This window comes from Narcine bancroftii, chromosome 3 (genome assembly GCF_036971445.1).
Source record: "Narcine bancroftii isolate sNarBan1 chromosome 3, sNarBan1.hap1, whole genome shotgun sequence".
Lineage (NCBI taxonomy): Eukaryota > Metazoa > Chordata > Chondrichthyes > Torpediniformes > Narcinidae > Narcine > Narcine bancroftii.
In genome coordinates this window covers 88,604,724-88,627,445 of record NC_091471.1, presented here as the reverse complement: position 1 = coordinate 88,627,445, position 22,722 = coordinate 88,604,724, and the positions used below count along the sequence as shown (strand labels likewise).

At 43.1% G+C, this 22,722-nt stretch overlaps 1 protein-coding gene across 1 annotated transcript in view; it reads right to left on the bottom strand.

Moving 5' to 3' along the window:
* Window positions 1-22,722, bottom strand: part of LOC138756696 (protein shisa-like-2B) — a 23,765-nt gene extending 1,043 nt beyond the window's left edge. Inside the window, 3 exon segments of the mRNA XM_069923083.1 lie at window positions 12,012-12,157; window positions 16,910-17,067; window positions 22,143-22,722. Of these exon segments, the coding sequence (XP_069779184.1) occupies window positions 12,012-12,157; window positions 16,910-17,067; window positions 22,143-22,333 (495 nt within the window). The 5' untranslated portion in view covers window positions 22,334-22,722.

The window sequence follows — 22,722 nt, the reverse complement described above, 5'->3', positions numbered from 1 at the left end:
GATTTTTTATACCCTTGGATACATGCTTAGAACATCATCATATCATTACTTGTCCAATGACTAAAACTGTTGCTATCCTTTCCCTGCTAGCTTCCTGCCTCTCAATCCATCAATGTCTCTCTTATCTTGTAAGTACAAGGATGCATTCTGTTACTCCTTAGTACTGGGTGACTCCTTCTCCGGTCCCATCTCATGATGTTTTACCTAACAGGAGTACAAGGACACCTCCCCTTCTTGTTACTGCCCTGTACAGGGTAACTCCCTACACATTCCCATCTCATGATGTTTTACCTTACAGTCCCTCCTTTGTCCTCTTTAGAGGACAATCTCGCCCTGACTATGCTACCACCGCGTTACATTAGTTCGCCTATTATTGCCAAGCTCTATACGGGTTCTGTTCACAGGGCAGTTCGGCTGGTGGGCGAGGGCTCCCCCAACCCTCCTTTGCGTACACCCCCCATCCGTCACCCCGATCCCATTGCCCGTTTACAAGTTTCATCCCATTTGCCCCCAAGCAAAAAACTAGCTAACCCCCCGTACATTAGTAAATTCCCAAGTTAACATATGGTCTACAATCTAATTCATAATACTTGTTCTACAATCTGATTAATAATGTTTGTGTTACAATCAATGTTATAATATTTGGGTTACAAGCAAGGTTAAAATTATATGTGTAACAATCTAATTCACAATCCCTCCTTCCCATCACATTCCCCTTCAGACTCCAGATCGATCTCAGCAAATTTCTCCGCCTCCTGTAATGTGAGATAGTCTTGCTCCACAGCCTGCACAGCTTGATATTTCGGAGGCAGTTCATCACGGTCAGCAAAGGCTTTCTCTATGGTCCTCGTGACCAGCGTTCGAATGCATGGAATACAACAACAGCCACAAGTGATAAAAATTGATACAGAAATGAACAAACCCAGCAAAAGTTGTCCTAACAATGTGCTCCATCTCCCAAACACTCCCTGTAACCAGGATAAAACAGGATTGGAGACTCCAGACTGGGCTTTTAATTCTTTCGCCAATGCCCTAAGTTTCGTTAACCCCTTAGTGAGTGATCCATCTGGCCCTGTGTTATTAGAGATAGAAGTGCAGCATAGATCTCCAAACATAGCACACACTCCACCTTTCTCTGCCAGGACCATATCAATCGCTATCCTATTCTGAAGTGTCATAAGGGAAGTTTCTGACAGTTGTTGATGTATTGCCTCAACAACGTCCCTGGTCAAATTTGCAAGGCGCTGGACATTATAGTGAATAAGGTTGATCCTATTAACATTCTTATTTAGTGATGGGAAATATTGCACTAAAAACAGGAAAGCTTTCAAACCCAGCTGCAATCTCATCGGCTAATTTAAATTCGTCCGGAATATTCCGGGCTTGGCCAATGGCATCAATCCATACCCCATCAGGGTTCCTTCCTCCCGGCCCCAAGAGTCCAACACTCCTCCTTTTTCTCCACAGCCAACTCTCTGTGTGGCGCAATTCTAGGGAATCCTCGTCTCCCTCCTGCATTTTGACAATCAGCACTGGCGCATTAAGGGTTACTAGAGCACACCGACCATCCCAGTTAGCGGGGAGCCAGTTGTACAGCACTCTTCCTCCACAAAACTCATCTGTGTAGTCATTCAATCTGCTACAAGTCTCCTTAGTTTCAGATTCATTTTTTTTGTTATGGGACCTCAAAATCATCCCCTGTATATGTTCATGATAACCAGTAACCTGTTTGGCTGCCCTGTCAGGCACCCATGTGGCGTTTTCCCTGCTAATAGTAGGTCGTCTACATACTGAATCAGTGTAACATCTTCCGGGAGCTTTAATTTCATTAGGATTTCGCTAAGGGCCTGATTGAACAGTCCTGGACTGTCCTTATAACCCTGAGGTAATCTAGTGTATGTGTACCGATGTGCTTGGTAAGTGAAAGTTAACCAGTCTTGCCATTCCTCAGCTAAATTCAAGCAGAAGAATGCGTTTGCCAGATCAATGACAGTATAGTATTCGTGCTCCGGACTCAGAGCCCTAAGTGCTACATATGGGTCTGGGACTGGTCTCCCGATGGTCTTGGTAGCCAAGTTAATCTCCCGGAGGTCGTGTACCATCCTCCAGTCTTTTCTACCCGGTTTGGGAACAGGCATGATGGGCGTGTACCACATACTGTCAGGTGCCGCCCTTAAAACCCCTGACTCCATTAACCCTTCTATCGTTCCTTTAATACCCTCCTCCTGACTGGGCGACAAGCGGTATTGTTTTCTCCATATTGGTTTCTGCCCGGGGTTGGCCAATTCTAGAAATACCTCTCCTTTTATTACTCCCACATCATAGGGCCCCGTTGTCCATATATGTGGACTCAGATTAGAAAGATATTTGTCTGAGTCTCTGTGATCAATATTTTCTCCTTCTATGGCTCGGTCTCTTTCTACTTTCTCATTCACTACCTGGTCCCATGCTTCAATATTCAGTCTGACAAATTTTCCTCCCTCCGAGGTGGAATATCCCGGGATTTCTGTCTGCCTGTATTCACACCCTATCGCTTCCTTTACCATCGGACCCAGCTGTCGAGCGTGATGATCTTTGTCAATACCCAAGGTCACATGAGGCACACTTTCTACTCCTAAGCAGAACCACTCCATTTGTTCTTCTGTCATGACAACCATAGCAGCTATTCCCTCCTTACCTACAAAGATAAATGGACAATGTATCGTTTCTGTCTTCCCTTCTTTTAGAGAGTCCCACCTCTCCTCATATTCCTGGTCCGGGTGGATGGTGTAGTTTAATGTAACATGCATAGGATCTAGTGGATAATGGTAATCCCCATACCGAGGAATACTGGCCCTCCACTCAAAAAACTGTTTAATCAGCCCTGGGCTTGGTTCATCATACAGTAGCCGACTCCAGAAAATACTTCTGAAGCGTTAGATGGGGTCATTACTATAAACTGTCCTCCCCTTCTTATTGTATCCCCTGGGTATGTTAACCGAAGGCCCTTCTCAGAACATTGTATGGTTATTCCTAGTTTGGTAAGAATGTCCCTTGCTAATAAATTAATGGGGCAACTTGGCACAACCAGGACAGGCGTTTTAACCCTTTGTCGTCCAAATGTCATGTCGATGTTATCTGTATAGGGCTGTGTTTCCCTTATTCCGGAGAATCCTATTGTAGATAATGTTTTGCCCGAAAATGTGCTCCCTGGGGGTTTTTTAATCACTGTCGTAACTGCTGCCCCTGTGTCAACCATAAATTCAATTTTTTCTCCATTTACCGTCCCCCAAATTTTTGGTGGCTCCCAGGGAGGCGTGATTTTTGATTCTCCTGGGCACCTTCAATAATCAAATTCAGCACTTTCCTCAATATAGTCATTACACTGAGGTGCCTGGACTTGTTGATCACTCTGCCACCCCCCGATTCTCTGGGGCCCATCAATATGTCCACCCCTACCCCTTGCTTGTCCTCTTAAGTTTCCTCCTCTTCCCCGATAGCCTCTAATAGAGGGTAATCTTTTTCCCCTTGCTCTCCCAGCCTCCGGACAGTTCCGCTGGTAGTGTCCAGGATTTTGGCAGTACCAGCATACTGCATGTTCCCCTCTATACATTGTACCTAGCTGTCTTTCCCAACCATTTCTTACTTGGGGTCCCGGATTTATCACTGGCCCCATGACCTGTGGGACTATCTGTTGGGCCGCTAATTTAACCCCTATATGTTCTATGGCTCTCACCAATTTATCGGTTGTTTTGTCCACCTCCTTCTGGGACGCACTTTCTGACTTAGCATGCTCTGATTGACGATGTCGTTTGATTGCATGTGTCAGGTGTCTTTTCCACAAATCCTCTGACATTGTCTCTAATCCCACAATGTCCCTTAATTTTGCTTGAACCGTAGCAGGTAGTCCGTTTATTATCCCATTACGAAAGTGAGCCCTTCCTAAGGGGCTGTGGTCGGGTCTTTCTCCAGTCCCTGTTTCCCATAAGTCCCATGCTCGAGTGAAATACTCGTGTGCAGTCTCTCCTTCCTTTAGTTGAAGGGTTACCAAGGCATCCAAACTATAGGGTGTAGGAAATGTTTCTCTAAGTGCTTCCCAAAATTTATTCCGAAGTGGGTTAAATTCTATTTCATCCCCCAATTTACTGCTTCTTACAATTCTCTCTATTTGCTTCAGGGCCCCTTCTGCCTTTAATTTTATCATGATAGTTCTGACATCTGCGAGTGCTAATTGTTCTTGGCAGGTTTCTCGCTCAAAACAAGAAATCCATGGACTAGCCCCATTACTCAACGGAGGTAGTTTTTTCATTAAACTCTCTAAGTCCATTCGTGACCAGGGTACATATTTTTGAGTTCCCCGTCCCGTGATCAGTAATGGGCATTGATATCTCAATTTTGGGGATTTCTGCTCCTTCTTTACTCTTGGCATGCATTTATTTATCCCACCTTGTTCTGACTCTTCTTCGTCACTGTCACTGTCCCTATCAGCTTCCAATGTCTCAGGGTCAAAGGTATATTGGTCACGTTCATCTCTAAGATAATCTTTTCGGCCATAGTTTAGTTGTTTCACATCTTTCTCTTTTGTTCTAACTATGTCCAGGTAGGCATGTCTATTTTTCTCCCTCCCGAGTCTTTTCCTTTTACTTTCCTCCCATGGTGGATCGTATCTCGTTTCCTCATCTGTACTACACTTTTCGTCCTTTACTCCTATTACCATTCCTTCAGCTTTAATTTCTCCTGACAGTGTTGTAGTTATCTTTTCCACTTCCTTAAATACACCTACCATTAATTCTTTTTGATCCTCACTGATCTGCCCCAGCACATTAATATCTCTGTTTAAGTTTTTAATGTTATCCTGAACCTTTTTCATGTTCCATTTCTGTATCTCTAACTCCTTTTCTATTTTCTTGGACTCCAGAGGGGTCTCTACATCTATTACTCCCCCTTCTATTTTTATTAAAGGGGCCTGTACCTCGTCTGATGTGTCCCTATTCCCGTGGTTCTTGTCACACCCCAGTGTCTCAATATCTGAATATAAGGGACGTGACTCCAGTGTCCCATCTGGGGTGCCAGAGAGAGAGAGAGAGAGAGAGAGAGAGAGCATAGCGAGAGAAAGAGATAGAGAGGCAGATACACAGAGCACAAGAGATAGAGAGAGAAAATGCCTTGCACTGGCCCCACTGGGAGAAAAGTCTTCAGATTAACACTTTCGTTTCAAAGGTTTTAAAAGGTTCTCATCCTGTGATCACTGGTCTGGATCAGATTGGGTCTCCCACCACTGGGAACTATCACTCCTTCCTTCCCATCTCACCTCGAGTGAGCTACACGTCAGCCCACAATGTCTGCCCTGATCCCGCAATGGTGGGGGTGCGGGAAAAAGGGAGGGAGAGAGGATAAAACAGGATCCCATTTGATGCGGAGCTGGAATTGTGGGCACAAAATTAAAACCAAATTGTATTTCTCTGCCCTGCCCAACCTGGGGATTTCAGGGCAGCACCGCCACAGATTGGGATTGGGAGGGGGAGTGGGTGAGAGAGGAGGGGGGGGAGAAGAGAGAGAGGGGGAGAGAAGAGAGAGGGGGGAGGGTGAAAGGAGGGAGGGAGAGAGCAAACCCGGACACTTCGTGGCTGGAAACTGGAAACAGGCACTTTTCCTTTCCCTTCTGTGTTTTGTTTCTTCCAGCTTATCTAAGCCTCTACGTTTTAAAAATTTTTTTCCTCACCTGTCAGGAACATCTCAGTGCCCCCGGGTAACCAACCCCTCTTCCTCCAGCGGTCTACACATTTTCGGAGCATTTTTTGTTTTTCCAATGCCGCATTACTGGTATTTCGCTCCTCTAATTCCTGATTAATTTCCTTAATAACTTGGTCAAAAGTCTTAGCAGGCAACTGTACAGCCATAGCTGCGGGACCGCTTTCTAATGCCTGTTTTAATTTAGGTTTTTGTCTGTTTAGGGGATCTATGTCAACGAAAATTGCTTTTAAAAATGTCCCCTTGCAAGCTGGATGACTAATATCTTTTAAAAGAACAGTCTCGAAGTCTTGTCCTCCAATTGACTTCAGACTGTCCTGTATACTCTGATTGCTCGTTTTCCACTCTCTGTTTTCCCAAAGGGGTCTGAAAGTTAAATTACAACTAGAAAACCAAATATTTGGGCTATACTTTTGTCCTGTTTCCCTGTACCAATCTATGAATTTACGTAACTTTATCTCCTTGGTGATGTTGGGAATACCCTCATTTAACTTATCAAAAGTATTTCGAATAAACCGGGTGTCTCTTAGGAGTTTGTCAACTTTTTCATTAATATCTCCTACCTGATCCGGACACAGCTGTCGCAGCCTTCTGTCGTCGTTCTTGTTCACCAGGCAGGCGTCCCTGAGTACTTTTTTTGTTGTCTCAAGGTCTCTAGTGTCTGCTGTGGTATTCCACCACGGCGAATTGGGGAAATAAATTCTTAACTTCTCAAGTGTACAGACATTATCATACCTACCGGACATTTATAAGTCAGTCTCTCAGATACAATTGAGGCCAATAAGCCTGAACCTTTGTTTTCTTTCAAAGCCCAACCTTCACGTGGGAGATTTCTCCTCTTAATAACCAGTTTAGGGCAGAAAACTCAGGTCCTCAATTGTTTATAGACCACCTTCTCACTCTATTGGACTTTGCAACGACACAATAAAGACTTTTAAACTCTAGTAGTTTCTTGCGAAGCACTTAATAAATGTCATTCAAACACCTTAAGGACTTTTATCTTGTCTGTAATCACTTACGTGTTACAATCCTGGCATGCGACCTTCAATTGTGGTCGTCTAATTTGTCCGATCTCCAGTTCTTACTGACAATCATAAAGATTTAAAAAAAAAAAAGAGAATTTTGTTAAAACAGGCTTCTCTGGACCTTTTTATCAGCCGGCTGAGATGATTGTCAGAAAAAACAGAAACCGTCGTCCAGTGTTCACTCACCCATCACGTCGGGGTCACCAAATTGTTAGGTCTGCTTTGTTCATGAATGAGTGAGACAAACACCAGGCTGAGTCGAAATCAGGGTTCTTTGTTCTTTATTACCGGATTGTAACACTTGCGACTAACAAAGTTAGTCGGAGAATGCATTCTGCCGTTATCAGCAAAATGGTGATTTTTTATACCCTTGGATACATGCTTAGAACATCATCATATCATTACTTGTCCAATGACTAAAACTGTTGCTATCCTTTCCCTGCTAGCTTCCTGCCTCTCAATCCATCAATGTCTCTCTTATCTTGTAAGTACAAGGATGCATTCTGTTACTCCTTAGTACTGGGTGACTCCTTCTCCGGTCCCATCTCATGATGTTTTACCTAACAGGAGTACAAGGACACCTCCCCTTCTTGTTACTGCCCTGTACAGGGTAACTCCCTACACATTCCCATCTCATGATGTTTTACCTTACATGACCCACCCGAGGTCAGATGCACCCACAGCCCTTACAGTCGATGCCTCTGCGATTGGTGGAGTTCTGGAGCAGCAGATAGAAGGAAGTTGGTGTCCGCTAGCTTTCTTCAGCAAACATCTGCGGCCCCGAGCTAAAGTACAGTGCTTTCGACAGAGAGCTACTGGCACTCTACTTAGCCATCCGCCACTTCCGGTACTTCCTAGAGGGAAGGGCTTTCACGGCTTTCATGGATCAAAAGCCAATGACGTTCACCCTGTCCAAGATCTCCGACCCCTGGTCAGCCTGCCAGCAGAAACACTTGTCTTAGTTTCAGAGTACACCACCGACATATGGCACATCTCGGGAAAAGACAACATGGTCGCGGATGTCTTGTCGAGACAGAGCATCCACTCTCTGGCTATTGGACTGGATTTCGTGGTACAGGACCGCCATCACAGGATTGCAGCTTCAGGACATCCCAGTCGGCACAGGTAACACTACCCTTCTCTGCGACATGGCCACTGGACAGGTTCAACCTATCATCCCAATGGCATATCCATCAATCAGGACCACAGTTCGGCTGGTGGCCAGCAAGTACACATGGCATGGGTTGCAGAAACAAGTCAGCAGGTGGGCCAAGACATGCACGTAGTACCAAACAGCCAAGGTACAGCATCATACCAAGGTCCCCCCACACCCTTTCGAGCCAACTGAACGAAGGTTTGACCACATTCACGTGGACATAATGGGACCCTTACCAGTCTCACAGAGTTTCCACTAACTGTTCACGGATATCAACCATTTCTCCCTGTCCAACACATCCACCAGGTCCTGTGCCAAGGCACTCATCTCATCCTGGGTAGCAAGGTTCGGGCTACCATGTCACCTAACCTCTGACAATTTACCTCCAGCCTGTGGACCGACGTTGCCAACTTGTGGGGAGCTCAGCTACACCACACAACAGCATTTCACCCGCAGTCTAACAGGCTGGTTGAGCACTTCCACGGGCACCTCAAGGCTGCCCTTATGATCTGACTCAAGGGCCCCAACTGGGTGGATGAACTTCCATGGGCACTGCTGGGGATTCGTACAGCCCTGAAGGAAGACCTCACATCCTCCGCCGAGCTCGTCTACAGAACTCAACTCATGGTCCCCGGGGATTTCGTCCCATCAGCCAGAGGTCAACAGGAGGATACAACCACCTTCCTGGACAGGCTGCAGGAAAAGGTCGGTAACCTGGGTCTGATCCCACCCTCCAGACACGGGCAAGCCAAGTTCAACATCCCTAAAGAACTCCAAGACTGTATGTGTTCATGCGCAGGGGGCCACACCGTCCACCACTACAGAAGCCCTACGAAGGCCCCTTCAAAGTTATCTGGAACAACGGGGCCACCTTCGAACTGGACATCAGTCGCAAACCAGAGGTCTTCACCACCGACACAACCCGTGGAGACGCCAGCACCTTGACGCAGAGGCGCAGAGGCAGACCTTCAAAGACATTGCAGATTGCATCCAAGGACACTAAGAACTGTAGCGCTGGTTCTCGGAGGGGGGGGGGTCATGTGGGGGCCTGCCACCGCGAAGATCGAGCCGGCACATTGCACGGTGCGCGCAGTAGTAAAAAGCAGCACAACACACTGTAACACGTCCCTTAACACAGCGAACCGACGCGGTTGAAAGCTGGAGCAGTACAAGACCAGCAACCTTAAAATGGCGCTGGCCAAGCTGCCCAGCTAACAGATCAATAACAGGCTGGGGAAGAAGGGTATTCACATGCAAAAATGTTCCCGTCCACTATTGTTATTCATGCAGCTGATGTCAGCCAATCAAACAAATGGCGAGAATTCCAACTGTATAAAAGGAGCCTTTCCAGCCTCAATAAATCTCATCCCACACTGCAAATGTGTGTGTTTCTTTGTAGCAGTCGGCTACAATACATTAAATAAATTAATCAAACTTAAAACATCCAGTTTGGATAGATTGCTTCATACACTGATGAGGCATTCTGTGAAATTACTTTCATAGTCTGTTCGGAGAACCATCCCATAGAACCCATTATCTCCTTCTCCCTCAAAGCATTCAGGACATCCTGTGCAAAACACTGATTGACATGTGGTCAGAGGTATTTCGTTTTGGCACCCAACTGACTGGAACATTCTGGAACAATGAAACCAAGCCCATCCATTACAAAGCCGAAGTCAGTTAGAATCTCAGAACCTAGTGATACTTAGTTTTTGCATATTCAGGAAGGAAAGGGAAGGTTGAGAATCACTGCACTAGACCCAATTGTTACTGAAATATTTTGCTTGAGAAAAATTGTCATTGGCCCATTTCCTTTGGAGTTATGAAACTATGCACATAACGAGTCAATTAGATACGATTAAAACAGTGGTTTTCAAACTTTTTCTTCCAACCCACATACCACCTTAAGTAATCCCTATGCCATAGGTGCTCTGTGATTATTAAGGGATTACAGCTCTAAGAAAAGTGCAGAGAACAAAACAAAGGACTCTACATCACCTTTGTTGACCTCACCAAAGCCTTCGACGCCGTGAGCAGGAAAGGGCTTTGGCAAATACTAGAGCGCATCGGATGACCCCCAAAGTTCCTCAACATGGTTATCCAACTGCACGAAAACCAACAAGGTCAGGTCAGATACAGCAATGAGCTCTCTGAACCCTTCTCCATTAACAATGGCGTGAAGCAAGGCTGTGTTCTCGCACCAACCCTCTTTTCAATCTTCTTCAGCATGATGCTGAACCAAGCCATGAAAGACTTCAACAATGAATATGCTGTTTACATCCGGTACCGCACGGATGGCGGTCTCTTCAATCTGAGGCACCTGCAAGCTCACACCAAAACACAAGAGCAACTTGTCCGTGATCTACTCTTTGCAGACGATGCCGCTTTAGTTGCCCATTCAGAGCCAGCTCTTCAGCGCTTGACGTCCTGTTTTGTGGAAACTGCCAAAATGTTTGGCCTGGAAGTCAGCCTGAAGAAAACTGAGGTCCTCCATCAGCCAACTCCCCACCATGACTACCAGCCCCCCCACATCTCCATTGGGCACACAAAACTCAAAACGGTCAACCAGATTACCTATCTCGGCTGCTCCATTTCATCAGATGCAAGGATCGACAACGAGATAGACAACAGACTCGCCAAGGCAAATAGAGCCTTTGGAAGACTACACAAAAGAGTCTGGAAAAACAACCAACTGAAAAACCTCACAAAGATAAGCGTATACAGAGCCGTTGTCATACCCACACTCCTGTTCGGCTCCGAATTATGGGTCCTCTACCGGCATCACCTACGGCTCCTAGAACGCTTCCACCAGCGTTGTCTCCGCTCCATCCTCAACATTCATTGGAGCGACTTCATCCCTAACATCGAAGTACTCGAGATGGCAGAGGCCGACAGCATCGAATTCACGCTGCTGAAGATCCAACTGCGCTGGGTAGGTCATGTCTCCAGAATGGAGGACCATCGCCTTCCCAAGATCGTGTTATATGGCGAGCTCTCCACTGGCCACCGTGACAGAGGTGCACCAAAGAAGAGGTACAAGGACTGCCTAAAGAAATCTCTTGGTGCCTGCCACATTGACCACCGCCAGTGGGCTGATATCGCCTCAAACCGTGCATCTTGGCACCTCACAGTTCGGCGGGCAGTAACCTCCTTTGAAGAAGACCGCAGAGCCCACCTCACTGACAAAAGACAAAGGAGGAAAAACCCAACACCCAACCCCAACCAACCAATTTTCCCCTGCAACCGTGTCTGCCTGTCCCGCATCGGACTTGTCAGCCACAAACGAGCCTGCAGCTGACGTGGACATTTACCCCCTCCATAAATCTTCGTCCGCGAAGCCAAGCCAAAGAAAAAGAAGACTTAAGGTGGTATGTGAGTGGAAAGAAAAAGTTTGAAAACCACAGACATGGAACATAAAAGACTTAGGAGTATTGTACATTTAGGAGATGATACATTTTTTGTTGGTGCTACATGCTCTTCATATACTTTCTGTAATAATTTTTTAATATATAGAATACTAACAGGATACCTGCCGTTGCCTGGGAAATAAAACACTCAGTTGTTGACTACATGATTGAAACAAAATATCCAAAAAATTTCATGGTTATTCTGCTTAAATATATTTTTTCAAACACAATATTTATATTCTTTGTAACATGGATGCACAGTTCAAACAATGTTGACTTCTGGCAAAACGTAGACAAACAATTCCCAGCTAAGGACTTCATAATAAACAATGTTTTTAGTTTTTCCACTTGGAGATAATATGACCTTAAAGGTTACATTCAATGTGGTCATGATATTCAGCATCAAATGTTACTACAATTATAGTGAACAGTAATGCAAGTCAGTGCAAGCTGGTCAAAAAACACTTATGAACTTCATATGACCTTTAAGGTTAAATTCAATGTGGTCATGACATTCAGCATCAAATGTTACTCCGACTCAGACATTACTAGAGTGCTCCATATTGATGTGTATGGAGAACAAACAAACATGCACAAATATATATTAGATGGATTTTGCTGACCTTTGTAATTTTTCCTCAATGAAGTGGAGTTAACCTTTATAAATTCAACATGCTTATGTAACAAACAAACTTATGAGACTTTGATTGTTGTAATTTCAGTCTCTACTACTGATGCTAATAGTTTCTCTTGAGTAATTCTATTTGTGATGGGCAACTGGACTGCTGCTGGTAGGTGCAGGGTTGTTTCCAAACATCCTTGCTTGTTTTTCTTTTTTCCTGTAAAGAAGACACGACTTACATGGCTGATTTTGTTTGTACAAGAACATGAAAGATGCAAATTATATAAAAATTAGTATGCAGCTACATTGAATTCAAGCATCAAATATGGTTAAATGCACAAGTCTTTTCATATTAGTTTTATAATAAAACATCATAGATGTACAAAATAATTTAATCCAGGCATTATCATCAAATGGTCACAATGCAAAAGCGTCTCCCCATTCAACTGTTGGGCTTCTGGGAACTTTAATTTTCAGAAAACATTGTTCATGAAAAAGCTCAACTCATTTTCACCAACAGTTCTTCGTCCATGTGAATAAATGCTCCTCAATTGGCAGTCTGCACACAGTATGGTAAAATTTGCTGCCATATCCCAAGCTTTGTAAAGTTTATAATGCAAAGCTTGAAAGTTATATCCTACTATAGGTAGGGCCCCTGGCAGGGGGAGAGAATATACAATTCCTCATGTGGGTTTCCTATCAGCAAAGATGACCAGGCCAGTCCAGCTGATTTTAAATTTTCATGATGAAAATTTTCATTTAAATTTAAATTTTAAATCATAATGATTTAAATATCAATTGTGCAAACAAGTCATTTTTATTCATAGCATTTACAAAAAGCTAAATTGATATTGCTTTTATAATTTATGAAATCTTGGACTGTACACCACTAGTCTTGTGCTCAACTGTGTAACTATAATCATTGCCATTGCAATCTTTATAGGGAAATATCTGATATTATGCCATTATCAACTTGTTTCACTGCTCCCCCCCCCCAGAAAATGCACACAAAGAAAATATTTTTAAAAATTAACATTTGAAGTAAAAAAACAAAAGTGGAAAATGTTACAAATACAGCACAGCTGATAGTAAAGCAAAGAAAGAAAAAAAAATTGTGTAGAACTATTTCTATCAGGAAATGATTAAAAACCATCACCTGATTATTTCATATCACCTCTTGAATTAAACTAAGAATATTTTGGTTTAACATATTGTTATAATATTTTCCCTACAACTATGTTTACATAGCATTGAGCCAAGCCATGATCCGACTGAGCTAAGTTCCATATGTATCCTGTCTCCTTCCAGCCACTTTGCCTTCCCTGCACTCCCCATCTTGTGCCCACATTTCTATGCCTCCAAATCCCTGTTCATCTAAGGTCCCAACTCCCTATTTGGCCTAGCCCCTGATATCCTGAAGGCCTGATCCTCTAATGGCCCCCATTCCCCAATCTTCCGCTCCTAATTACCTTACTGATTTACCTGCCCCGTTCTAATTCACTGAATACTTTTCTTAACCCCGCCACTGCACACCCCATCCCTCAGCCCTCCCTACATGAACCCTGTAGATGGTTCTGGCTGTTCCTCCTATCTATGCCTTGGGCCAGTGCTAGTAGGTATAATCATAACACTTGCACAAGCACAAACTCAGAGAAATGACTACAAGAAGTCAATGACTGAGGCAAATGAAATCATATTGTATAGTGAGATGCAGATCTGGTTTGAAATAGAAGATGTAAGTCAATGAAGTTGGAAGTCAAATGATAGCTCCAAAACCTTGAAACATGATTTCAAGGATTCTTTATTGAATAGGTGGCTCTCACAAAGGTTCAAAATACATATTTAAGCACCAGAAACTGCTACGTATTGGAAAATGACACATTGTTTGAAGGAATTTATTACTTGCATCTTATAGCATCCAATATGTAGTGTTTTATGTGCTGTATAAAATGTACTCAGGATACACTGCTCATCTGTGTATATTCAGGCTGTTTTTCAGAAAATGATGTGTCTGGCAAGATACGGATTTCTGACAAAAGACCAATGACCTGAAATGTTAACTCTGTTTATCTCTCCACAAAGGTTGCCTACCTGCTGAGTGTTTCTGGCATTTTCTATTTTTATTTTCCACAGCTTTTTGTATTTAATTTCATGTCCAAATCCTTATGGTTTCAGGAAACATAAATCAAGAACATTGTTCCACCCTGATGCATTGCTGGTTGACCATGAGAAAATTGTGAATTAATGTGCTTTAATAACAATGCATCTGTGCTCAAGGAACCAATTCATGTTTATATTATTCAAACTGCTTGGACATTCCCTTTTGCAAACATGTCCAAAATTGTTTCAACAGTAGCTTATGAAGTGGAAATGGGCTTAAATAATCAATTGCCTTTTCCTTATGCTACCTTTCCAAAGAACATTGGACAAAAAGTGATATTGGGCACCTATGGATTAGTAGATGTCAGATAAATGTATTTTCCAGTTGCTTGAGACTTACTCTTACAATGCCGAACTAATTAAGAATAGAGTTTAAAAGACCAAGGACAAAAACACTATACATTTACTTGCCATAATTGGGACCAAAGAATTGGTAGTATCTTGAAATGGAGCATTGAAGTCTTAAAGCAAACTTTTTAATCAAATTTTTTTTTCATCATAGATTTCATGATAACAAAGCTTCCTGAATTTGTTGATCAACTTTGTTAAATCTTTCCACATTCTGGTCCATGCTTACCTTGTTAGTTGGCGTCTCGGGTTCCGTAGGCTGGGTGTAGCCACCTTGATTCCTGGGTGCATGTGTGAGTCTTTGTTTGGCGCATGCGCAATGGGTTCACTTATTGATATTTGGTTGGAGTATACATGAGAGTTAAGCACCCTGAGGATATTGAATTTGCGCCCTTAACTCCCATGCATGCGCCAACCGAACTCCAATATGCAAAAGCACTGCTTATGCACCAACCAAACTCTAATATATGAACCCATCGCACATGCACCAACCAAAGATTCACGCATGCGCACAGGAATTAAGATGGCCGTGCCAGGCCTACGGACCCTGGGACACCGAATAACAAGGTAAATATGCACATTTTGGCTCTTACATCCCTGTTATAGTTTGTCAAATACAACATAATCCATGTAAATTTTATATTTTTTGTTTTTAAAAAAATTTTCTGTTGCATGTGTGAATGGATGCAAGTCGGGGAGTACCTGTACTGTAGTTACACCGAACAAACTTCACTTGCATTTTGCTTTATTTTCAGTCACATTCTTTTAGTATATTTAACCACAGGTTCCTCCCCCTCCATGGATCCGTCCAAAAGACTAATAATAACATTATAAGTAATTAACCTCTAGTCCCTCCCCCTGAAAGTTTACAGATAAAGCCTCTGACCAGGTCAACAACTACTAAGCAAGGATAAGGAGACACTTTAAGAGAGTCACCACAACAGCAAGTGGCATCAATAAGCTCTTCATCCTGGGCAATGCCATTGTGGTTTCTCAAAACTTTAATTCATTCAAACAAAGCATGATCAAGGCACTCCACTGTCTGAATATTTGCTCCCATCTTCAATAAAGGTTTATATGTTACTTCAGAAAACATTTACTTTTACAATTTTACCTATTTTCTTACCTATATTTTATTCTTATTTATTTATTTTTTTTAATTTTCCTTGATTTTTTTTGCCAGTTGCTTGAGGCTGATGGTTGCTTAAATTCCAGATAACAGGGGTTTTTATTGCATCATAGTTTGGCGAGCTCTCCACTGGCCACCAAGACAGAGGTGCACCAAAGAAGAGGTACAAGGACTGCCTAAAGAAAGCTCTTGGTGCCTGCCACGTTGACCATCGCCAGTGGGCTGATATCGCCTCAAACCGTGCATCTTGGTGCCTCACAGTTCGGCAGGCAGCAACCACCTTTGAAGAAGACCGCAGAGCCCACCTCACTGTCAAAAGGCAAAGGAGGAAAAACCCAACACCCAACCCACCAATTTTCCCTTGCAACCGCTGCAACCGTGTCTGCCTGTCCCGCATCGGACTTGTCAGCCACAAACGAGCCTGCAGCTGACGTGGACATTACCCCTCCATAAATCTTCGTCCGCGAAGCCAAGCCAAAGAAGAAGTTTGTGTATTGAGGTGATTGGAGATAGAACTCAATACTCATGGGCAATGTGAAGTTTCCTTCAATTTCTCTAGTCATCCAAGAAATAAATGTGTAATTTTTTTCTGTGAATCTTGTAAACTAGTAACCCCATATCAATATCTGTTAGGCTCCTCTTTATATCTATTTCGTTGTAATGTCAGTCAACAATGGTAATGTATGATGGAGTTCTACTTTTAGGGAGTGGTGAAACCGACATCCAATTGCACTCACATAATTTGCTTTCACTCTCCATTTGAAATGGCTTTAAGAAATAGGGGCAGGTGTGAAGTAGACACTAGGTGCCTCCAAATATTTGACAAAATATAGGATATTCATATAGTACTGTGTAAATGTTTTCTGGTGCCAAAGACAAAAGTGGTTCTGTGGTTAGGTTTTGTGATTTTAAAATAGGGCAAGCGAATATATAATTAGTTGACATAATCTAACCACTGACATCAAAGCTAAAGTGTCAAAAATTGTCTCAAATACAGTTTGAAGAAATTCCTAATATCACACCTAACAAAATGATGCAACTTTATAACAAGATGATTCACAGAAAATCAAGTAGGAAAAGACTGCAATTTGTGGAAGTCTCAGAAAAAAAATGTGTACTGTTGAGTAGGAGCTCATCATCTTGAGCAGGAAGGAAGCATAGAAACATGGAGACACAGATGCTGAAATCTAAAGTTAAAAACAAACTGCTGGAGGAACTTTGTGGATCCAGTAGCATCCATGCAGAGAAATGGTGAGTTAGTCTATTTCCCTCCAAGCAGAAAAACATGCCAGAAGCATTGAAGATAATTCATTATTTATAAATTAGCTTTACCCTTTTGTGATGAAGATGTTGTAAGGGGTTGAAGACGGAGGCCAGAATCTAATCCTTGGGGTTTATTGTAGAGATACAAACAGCAAATCACAAAAACACTGATGAAAAATACCAGTAGAAGAACAGCAGCGACTCCTAATCCTACCATTGCACCAACACTAAAAAAAAGAAAAAGATTAGTTTAAGTCAATGGACCCCTTTCCTCTAAATTAAATCACAGTAATGAAAATGAGTGTGTGCATTTTCTTGATAACAAATTAATTCAAAATCTTGCCTCATAAATGTAATGCATTCTTTGAGGTCAGTTTGAATTAACTGGTGAACATAAGCAATATAATCAATATGATTTACTTCAGAAAGTATGTGATGAAATTCCACATTAAGTCTATAAGACAGAGAAACAGAAATAGGCTATTCAGCCCATTGAGCCTGCCCCACCATTCAATCAGAAGATGATCTATTTTCCCACTCATCCCCATTGCCCAGCTTTCTCCCCATAACCTTTGATGCCCTAGCTATTCAAGAATCTACCAATCTCTGCCTTAACTACAAGTTCAAGCTTATTATCATCTGATTGTACAACCCAATGCAACAGCATTCTCTGGTCCTCAGTGCAAAAACATCCAAACACACATCTGGACATAACACACATTCAAACAAATGATAGATGTGCAGTATACACACACACACACACACACACACATACGTTTTTATATTATATATATATATATATATATATATATATATATAAATATTTGAGTCTTGGAGGGCTTGTATGAGCAGTTCATTCAATCTTTCAGCAGTCTCGGTGCCCATGGGAAGAAGCTGTTTCTCAGCCTGGTAATTCTGCCTCTGAATACCCCTGTTTGTCTTACAACAGGAGTAGCTAAAAGATGCTGTGTGCCAGGTGGTAGGGTTCTCAATGATATTACCAACCCTCTTCAAACAAGGATCTTGATAGATCATGTCAATGGGGTGGGGTCCTGGGGTTGATGTCCAATCCAATGCTCTGCAGCAACCGTACCTCACTGTGATGCAGCCAGCCAGGACTCTCACTAAAGCTCCTGTAGAAAGTTGACAGGATGATGTCCGATAGCTTTTTCTGCCTTCTCAGGAAGTGCAGTCGTTGTTGAGCCTTCCTGTCAAGTGGTAATATGTTGCATGTCCAGGATAGATCACTTCTTAAGTGGACTCTGAGGAACTTGGTGCTTTCTACTCTCTCCATCTCCGAGATAATATGTAATTGAGGATGGTTGTCCCTGGTCCTTCTGATGTCCACAATCATCTCTTTTGTATTGTCTACGTTGAAACTCAGGTCGTTACTCGCACCAAATCATGAAATTTTCCACCTCTGTATTGCGAGTCATTGTTATTGTTAACTACTATTATGTCATCTGCAAACCTGATGACTGTTGGAACTGGATCTGGCAATGCAGTCGTGGTGACTGTGACGGTGCTCTCAATGCAGACAGAATATGGTCTTTCTATTAGGAAATCCAGAATCCAATTGCAGAGAGGGATGTTGAGTTCCAGCGAGGATAGCTTCAATATCAGCCTCTGGGGAATTATCATATTAAATGACAAGCTGAAGTCGATGAGCTCCATGTGGGTCAGGAAGGAGTCAAGGGAAAAGGCTACAGCATCATCAGTGGAACAGTTCCATCTGTAGGCAAATTGAAATGGGTCCAGTGTTTCTGGGAGGTGTGGTTCATTGGATACCATCACCAGGCATTCGAAGCTTTTATAATGGTGGAGGTCAGTGCCACAGGGCGATAGTTGTGAGGCATCTTACTATCACCCTCTTTGGTACTGGGATGATAGTGGCTGTCTTGAAACCTCCACAACTACCCGTGGCATCTAATTCCACAATTTACCAACCTTTGGCTAAAGAAATTCCTCTGCATCTCTGTTCTAAGTGGATGGCCTTCAACCCTGAAGTTGTGCGCTCTTGTCCAAGACGCTCCCATCATGGTTTAAGAGAAAGATAAAGGTTCCTGAAATTAATTAAAAATTCATGATGTCAACTGAAAATTAATTTAGTAATTCAAAATTGAAAAATATTTAGACTTTTGTCTAATGTAATCAATGTTAATTTTGCTACTTCATTCTTTATTTATATATAAATTGGAAGTCTACAGCATTAATAATTTTCTAGTTCAGAATTAGTAAATTGAAAATATGTCAGCTTGTTAATGTTCATTTCCTGTAAATTCTATTTTACTAATAAAGGGTCAGATTGCTTGGCTGTAAATTTGAAATATATTTATCTTCATAAAAATATTTTATCTATAAATGTTTCAATTTAGGTATTAATTCATTCTGTAATATAAAGGTTGGTCAGCAATAAAACTCTTGAGGAAAAAATGTTTACATTTGATTTGTGGTGTAAAGATTTAAAATATTTTTGCTCCAAATTTATAATAGGAAATAGTAGAAGGGTTGAGTAAAATTTGAAGAGTTGGTTACAGGGTTAATTAGTAGGGTAATTGGTTTGCGCTGTGAGCCAGCACAAATTGGATGGGCTGATTTGGTTCCTATTTTATAATGTAATATAGGTTTTACATAATCTACATAAATCCTCACTCTAACAGCGAGAGTGAATTTGGGCAAAGCTCTGTTCTTTCGAATCTCCCACCTGAAATATCTAGAAATAATTAATTTTAATTAGTCCTTGAAGATTTGTAGGGAAACAATATTTTTCAATATTTTTATTGGCTTCATCAAATATATGTTTCATAGGTACATAATAAAATAAAGTATATTGTGGGGAAACAATCTAATGCTAGAATAATTGATGTTTCACTTAGAAAGTAATTGAATTCATAGTGACAACACAATCATGTAATTGTAATAGAAGGAGTTTGATGTGGATCTGAACCTCACATTATTGTCTTCTCAACAACTCTTGGTGTAATGTTTCCTTAGTGTCATGTAAAACAACAGCCCAACTCCAACAAGTGTTACCTGGTCTCAGCTAGTTGTACAGTCATTAAGATCAGAAGACAGTAGCTTCAGAACTCCCCATGTTCTTCAGCAGAAAGTCCAAGCCAGGACTACAGTATAATTCCATCAGAATACGGTCGGAGGGGAGGGAATCACTGTTCCAAGATGCCCCAAGGCACTCAACCTTAAATTACAAAATATGCCGACAGCACATTGGTTTGAGAGCTAGGGGATGTGAAGCCTTGCTGCTGCAGGTACCTGGGTCACAACAAAGAGTGCACATTCAAAAGCTGTGAACTAGTGCCAGACATTCGACTTTGTGCAGTTAATGAGGCTCACGGAATCTACAATAATATTCCCTGTAAAGAATTCTCTCACTTTCACATTAACTCTCTCCAGATTCTAAAGCCATCAACAGAGGATCAAGGAAACACAGACAGGAGACGACAGGTGTTGAAATCTGGAGGAACTCAAAGAGTCAATGCTACTCAGCCCAGTGAGTACACAATGTCCTGAAGAAACTCAGCAGGTCACCAGCATCCATGGAAAGCAAAAGGCAGCTGACATATTGGGCCTGATCCCTTCTTCAGGTGAGCAAAAATCAGAGAGATGTCCAAATAAGGTGTGGTGGGGAAAGACGAGAAATGCAGGCCAGCAGTTGGGAGTGGAAGAAGAGAAGGGAACTGGGAGGAGATGGGGGAAAGAAGGGAAGGGAGTGGAGAGCTCCAGACAGAGACATAGGGATGAGAGAACGAGAGGGTAGACTTTAATGGAAATTGCAGGTTGATAGTTATGTCCTCTGATTGGAGACTGCCCATACTGAATATAAGGTATTGTTCCTCCGATGTACCACAAAGCCATGAACAGACATGTCAGTGTGGCAATGGGATGCAGTTGGCCATTGGGAGGTCTTTGATGCTGCTATGGACAGAGCGAAGATGCCCAGCCAATACATTCAGTAGATTGTTTGCAACACCATGGACAAATAGATTCAAATCCGCCATCTCTCCCAACCTGATAACTATCAAAGCAAATAAAGCAAAGCTGCAACAAAAAGCCTGACAACGGCACTTATGGGCCCAGCAGATTGTTTTCCCTTTGTTCCAGATCCCAGCATCTTGTATCTCCTAAATCAAAGAAGCAAATTGTGGTGGAAGGGTGTCTTGATTAAACTTATACCTCTCATTTTGTTCATTTTAGATTGGTCACAGTGTTTGAGCTACCGAAAGAAAATAGACACACACACCAAGAGCAGTTCAGTTTATACAACTCTTTATTAATAAATCTAAAGCTGAATTCACTCTACAATATGCAAGCCCTTTCCAATTATACTTAACGCCTGGACTGGTCCCAACTGCCGAAGCGAGGCAACGACTGCACACTTGTTGTAGGTTGTCGGGGCGCCGGTAGCAGCTTCTCCACCTCCCTCGACCGGGACATTAACTGGACTCTTGAAGTTCTTCTCCTTGCTGAGAGATGTTGCCACCTCTTGGAGAGTCTCAAACTTCAGCAGTGGGACCATGGTTTATATTATCCAAAAGTTGTTTACTTCAGATCTTATCTCTTTGAACAAATGATTTAATTATCTTCAGGTCTCCTGACAGTCGACCAACAAAAGAAAACTGCACCTCTGGGCCTTATGGTGGAAGTTGGATAATGTCTACTGATTCATATGCATCCCTGGGCCCCATAGTGTAAATTAGATCATGTCTGATTCAACTGCATCCTGGGCCCCATGGTGGAAATTTAGGTGTGTCTACTAATTCATATGCCTGGGCCTCATGGTGTAAATTAGATTATATGTCTGCTGATTCTAAAAAACAAGCAGGTTCTCAGCCTTGTAGAAGCAAAGGCTACAAAGTAAAAAAAATCTTCCATTACAAAGGGGTACTGCAGGCATGACCTTGCTGGACTGGGCAGACTGGCCCGCCTTCTATAGCTGTAGCTCCTCCCCGTAAGATCCCTAATAAAGGCTGAGAGCCCTAATCCCTCCTTCACATCTGCCTTGGATGTGAGCCAGCAGGCATACAGTGGAATGGCAAGGTTTTCTGATTAATAAAGTCTTTGACGACTTGCTTCTGTCTGCGGGTGGTCATTGATCATGCCACACAAATCTCAGTAAAGGTGTCTGGATCTGGGCTCCAACCAGTAACTCGGGCTCTAGGCTTTACTTCGTGGTTAAATTGCAGGATTTGCTTCTACCACGTTCTCACAGACATACATTCATCTCACAAACACATTCGCTCCCGTTCTTTCCTCATGCCCTCACCCCATTCACTCGACTGCTTACCTCAGCGACCACATGTATCCGTGCGGATAAGGAAAATAGCTGCTGGCCTCATTGCAGCAATACTTGAGATCCGAGAATCCGCAGCAGTAAGCCTCATCCACGTTGTCCATCTCCCTCGGACACCTGAAACTTGCCACCAGCTCCTCTTTCATGTTGGAGTAACCGATGCAGACATGCGCCTCTCCGCTCATCTCCAGTGAGGGTGGCTGGTGACCACCCAGCCCTCTCCGTGCACTCTGTTCACCCGCTTATTCCCTGGCCAGCCCGCTCCGGGCGCTCCTCTCACTCGCTGCCCTGCCTGTTCCGGGCGCTCCTCTCACTCGCTGCCCAGCCTGTTCCGGGCGCTCCTCTCACCCGCTGCCCAACCCGTTCCGGACGCTCCGCTCACCCGCTGCCCAACCCGTTCCGGACGCTCCGCTCACCCGCTGCCCAGCCCTCTCCGGGCGCTCCGCTCAACCGCTGCCCAGCACGGTAGCTGCCCACCCAATCCAGCGCACTCTGCTCACCCTCTGTCTGCTCCCACTTAACCTCACTCTCTACCAGCGCGATTTGATCCTTGTTGGATCTCAGCGTGGTGGCA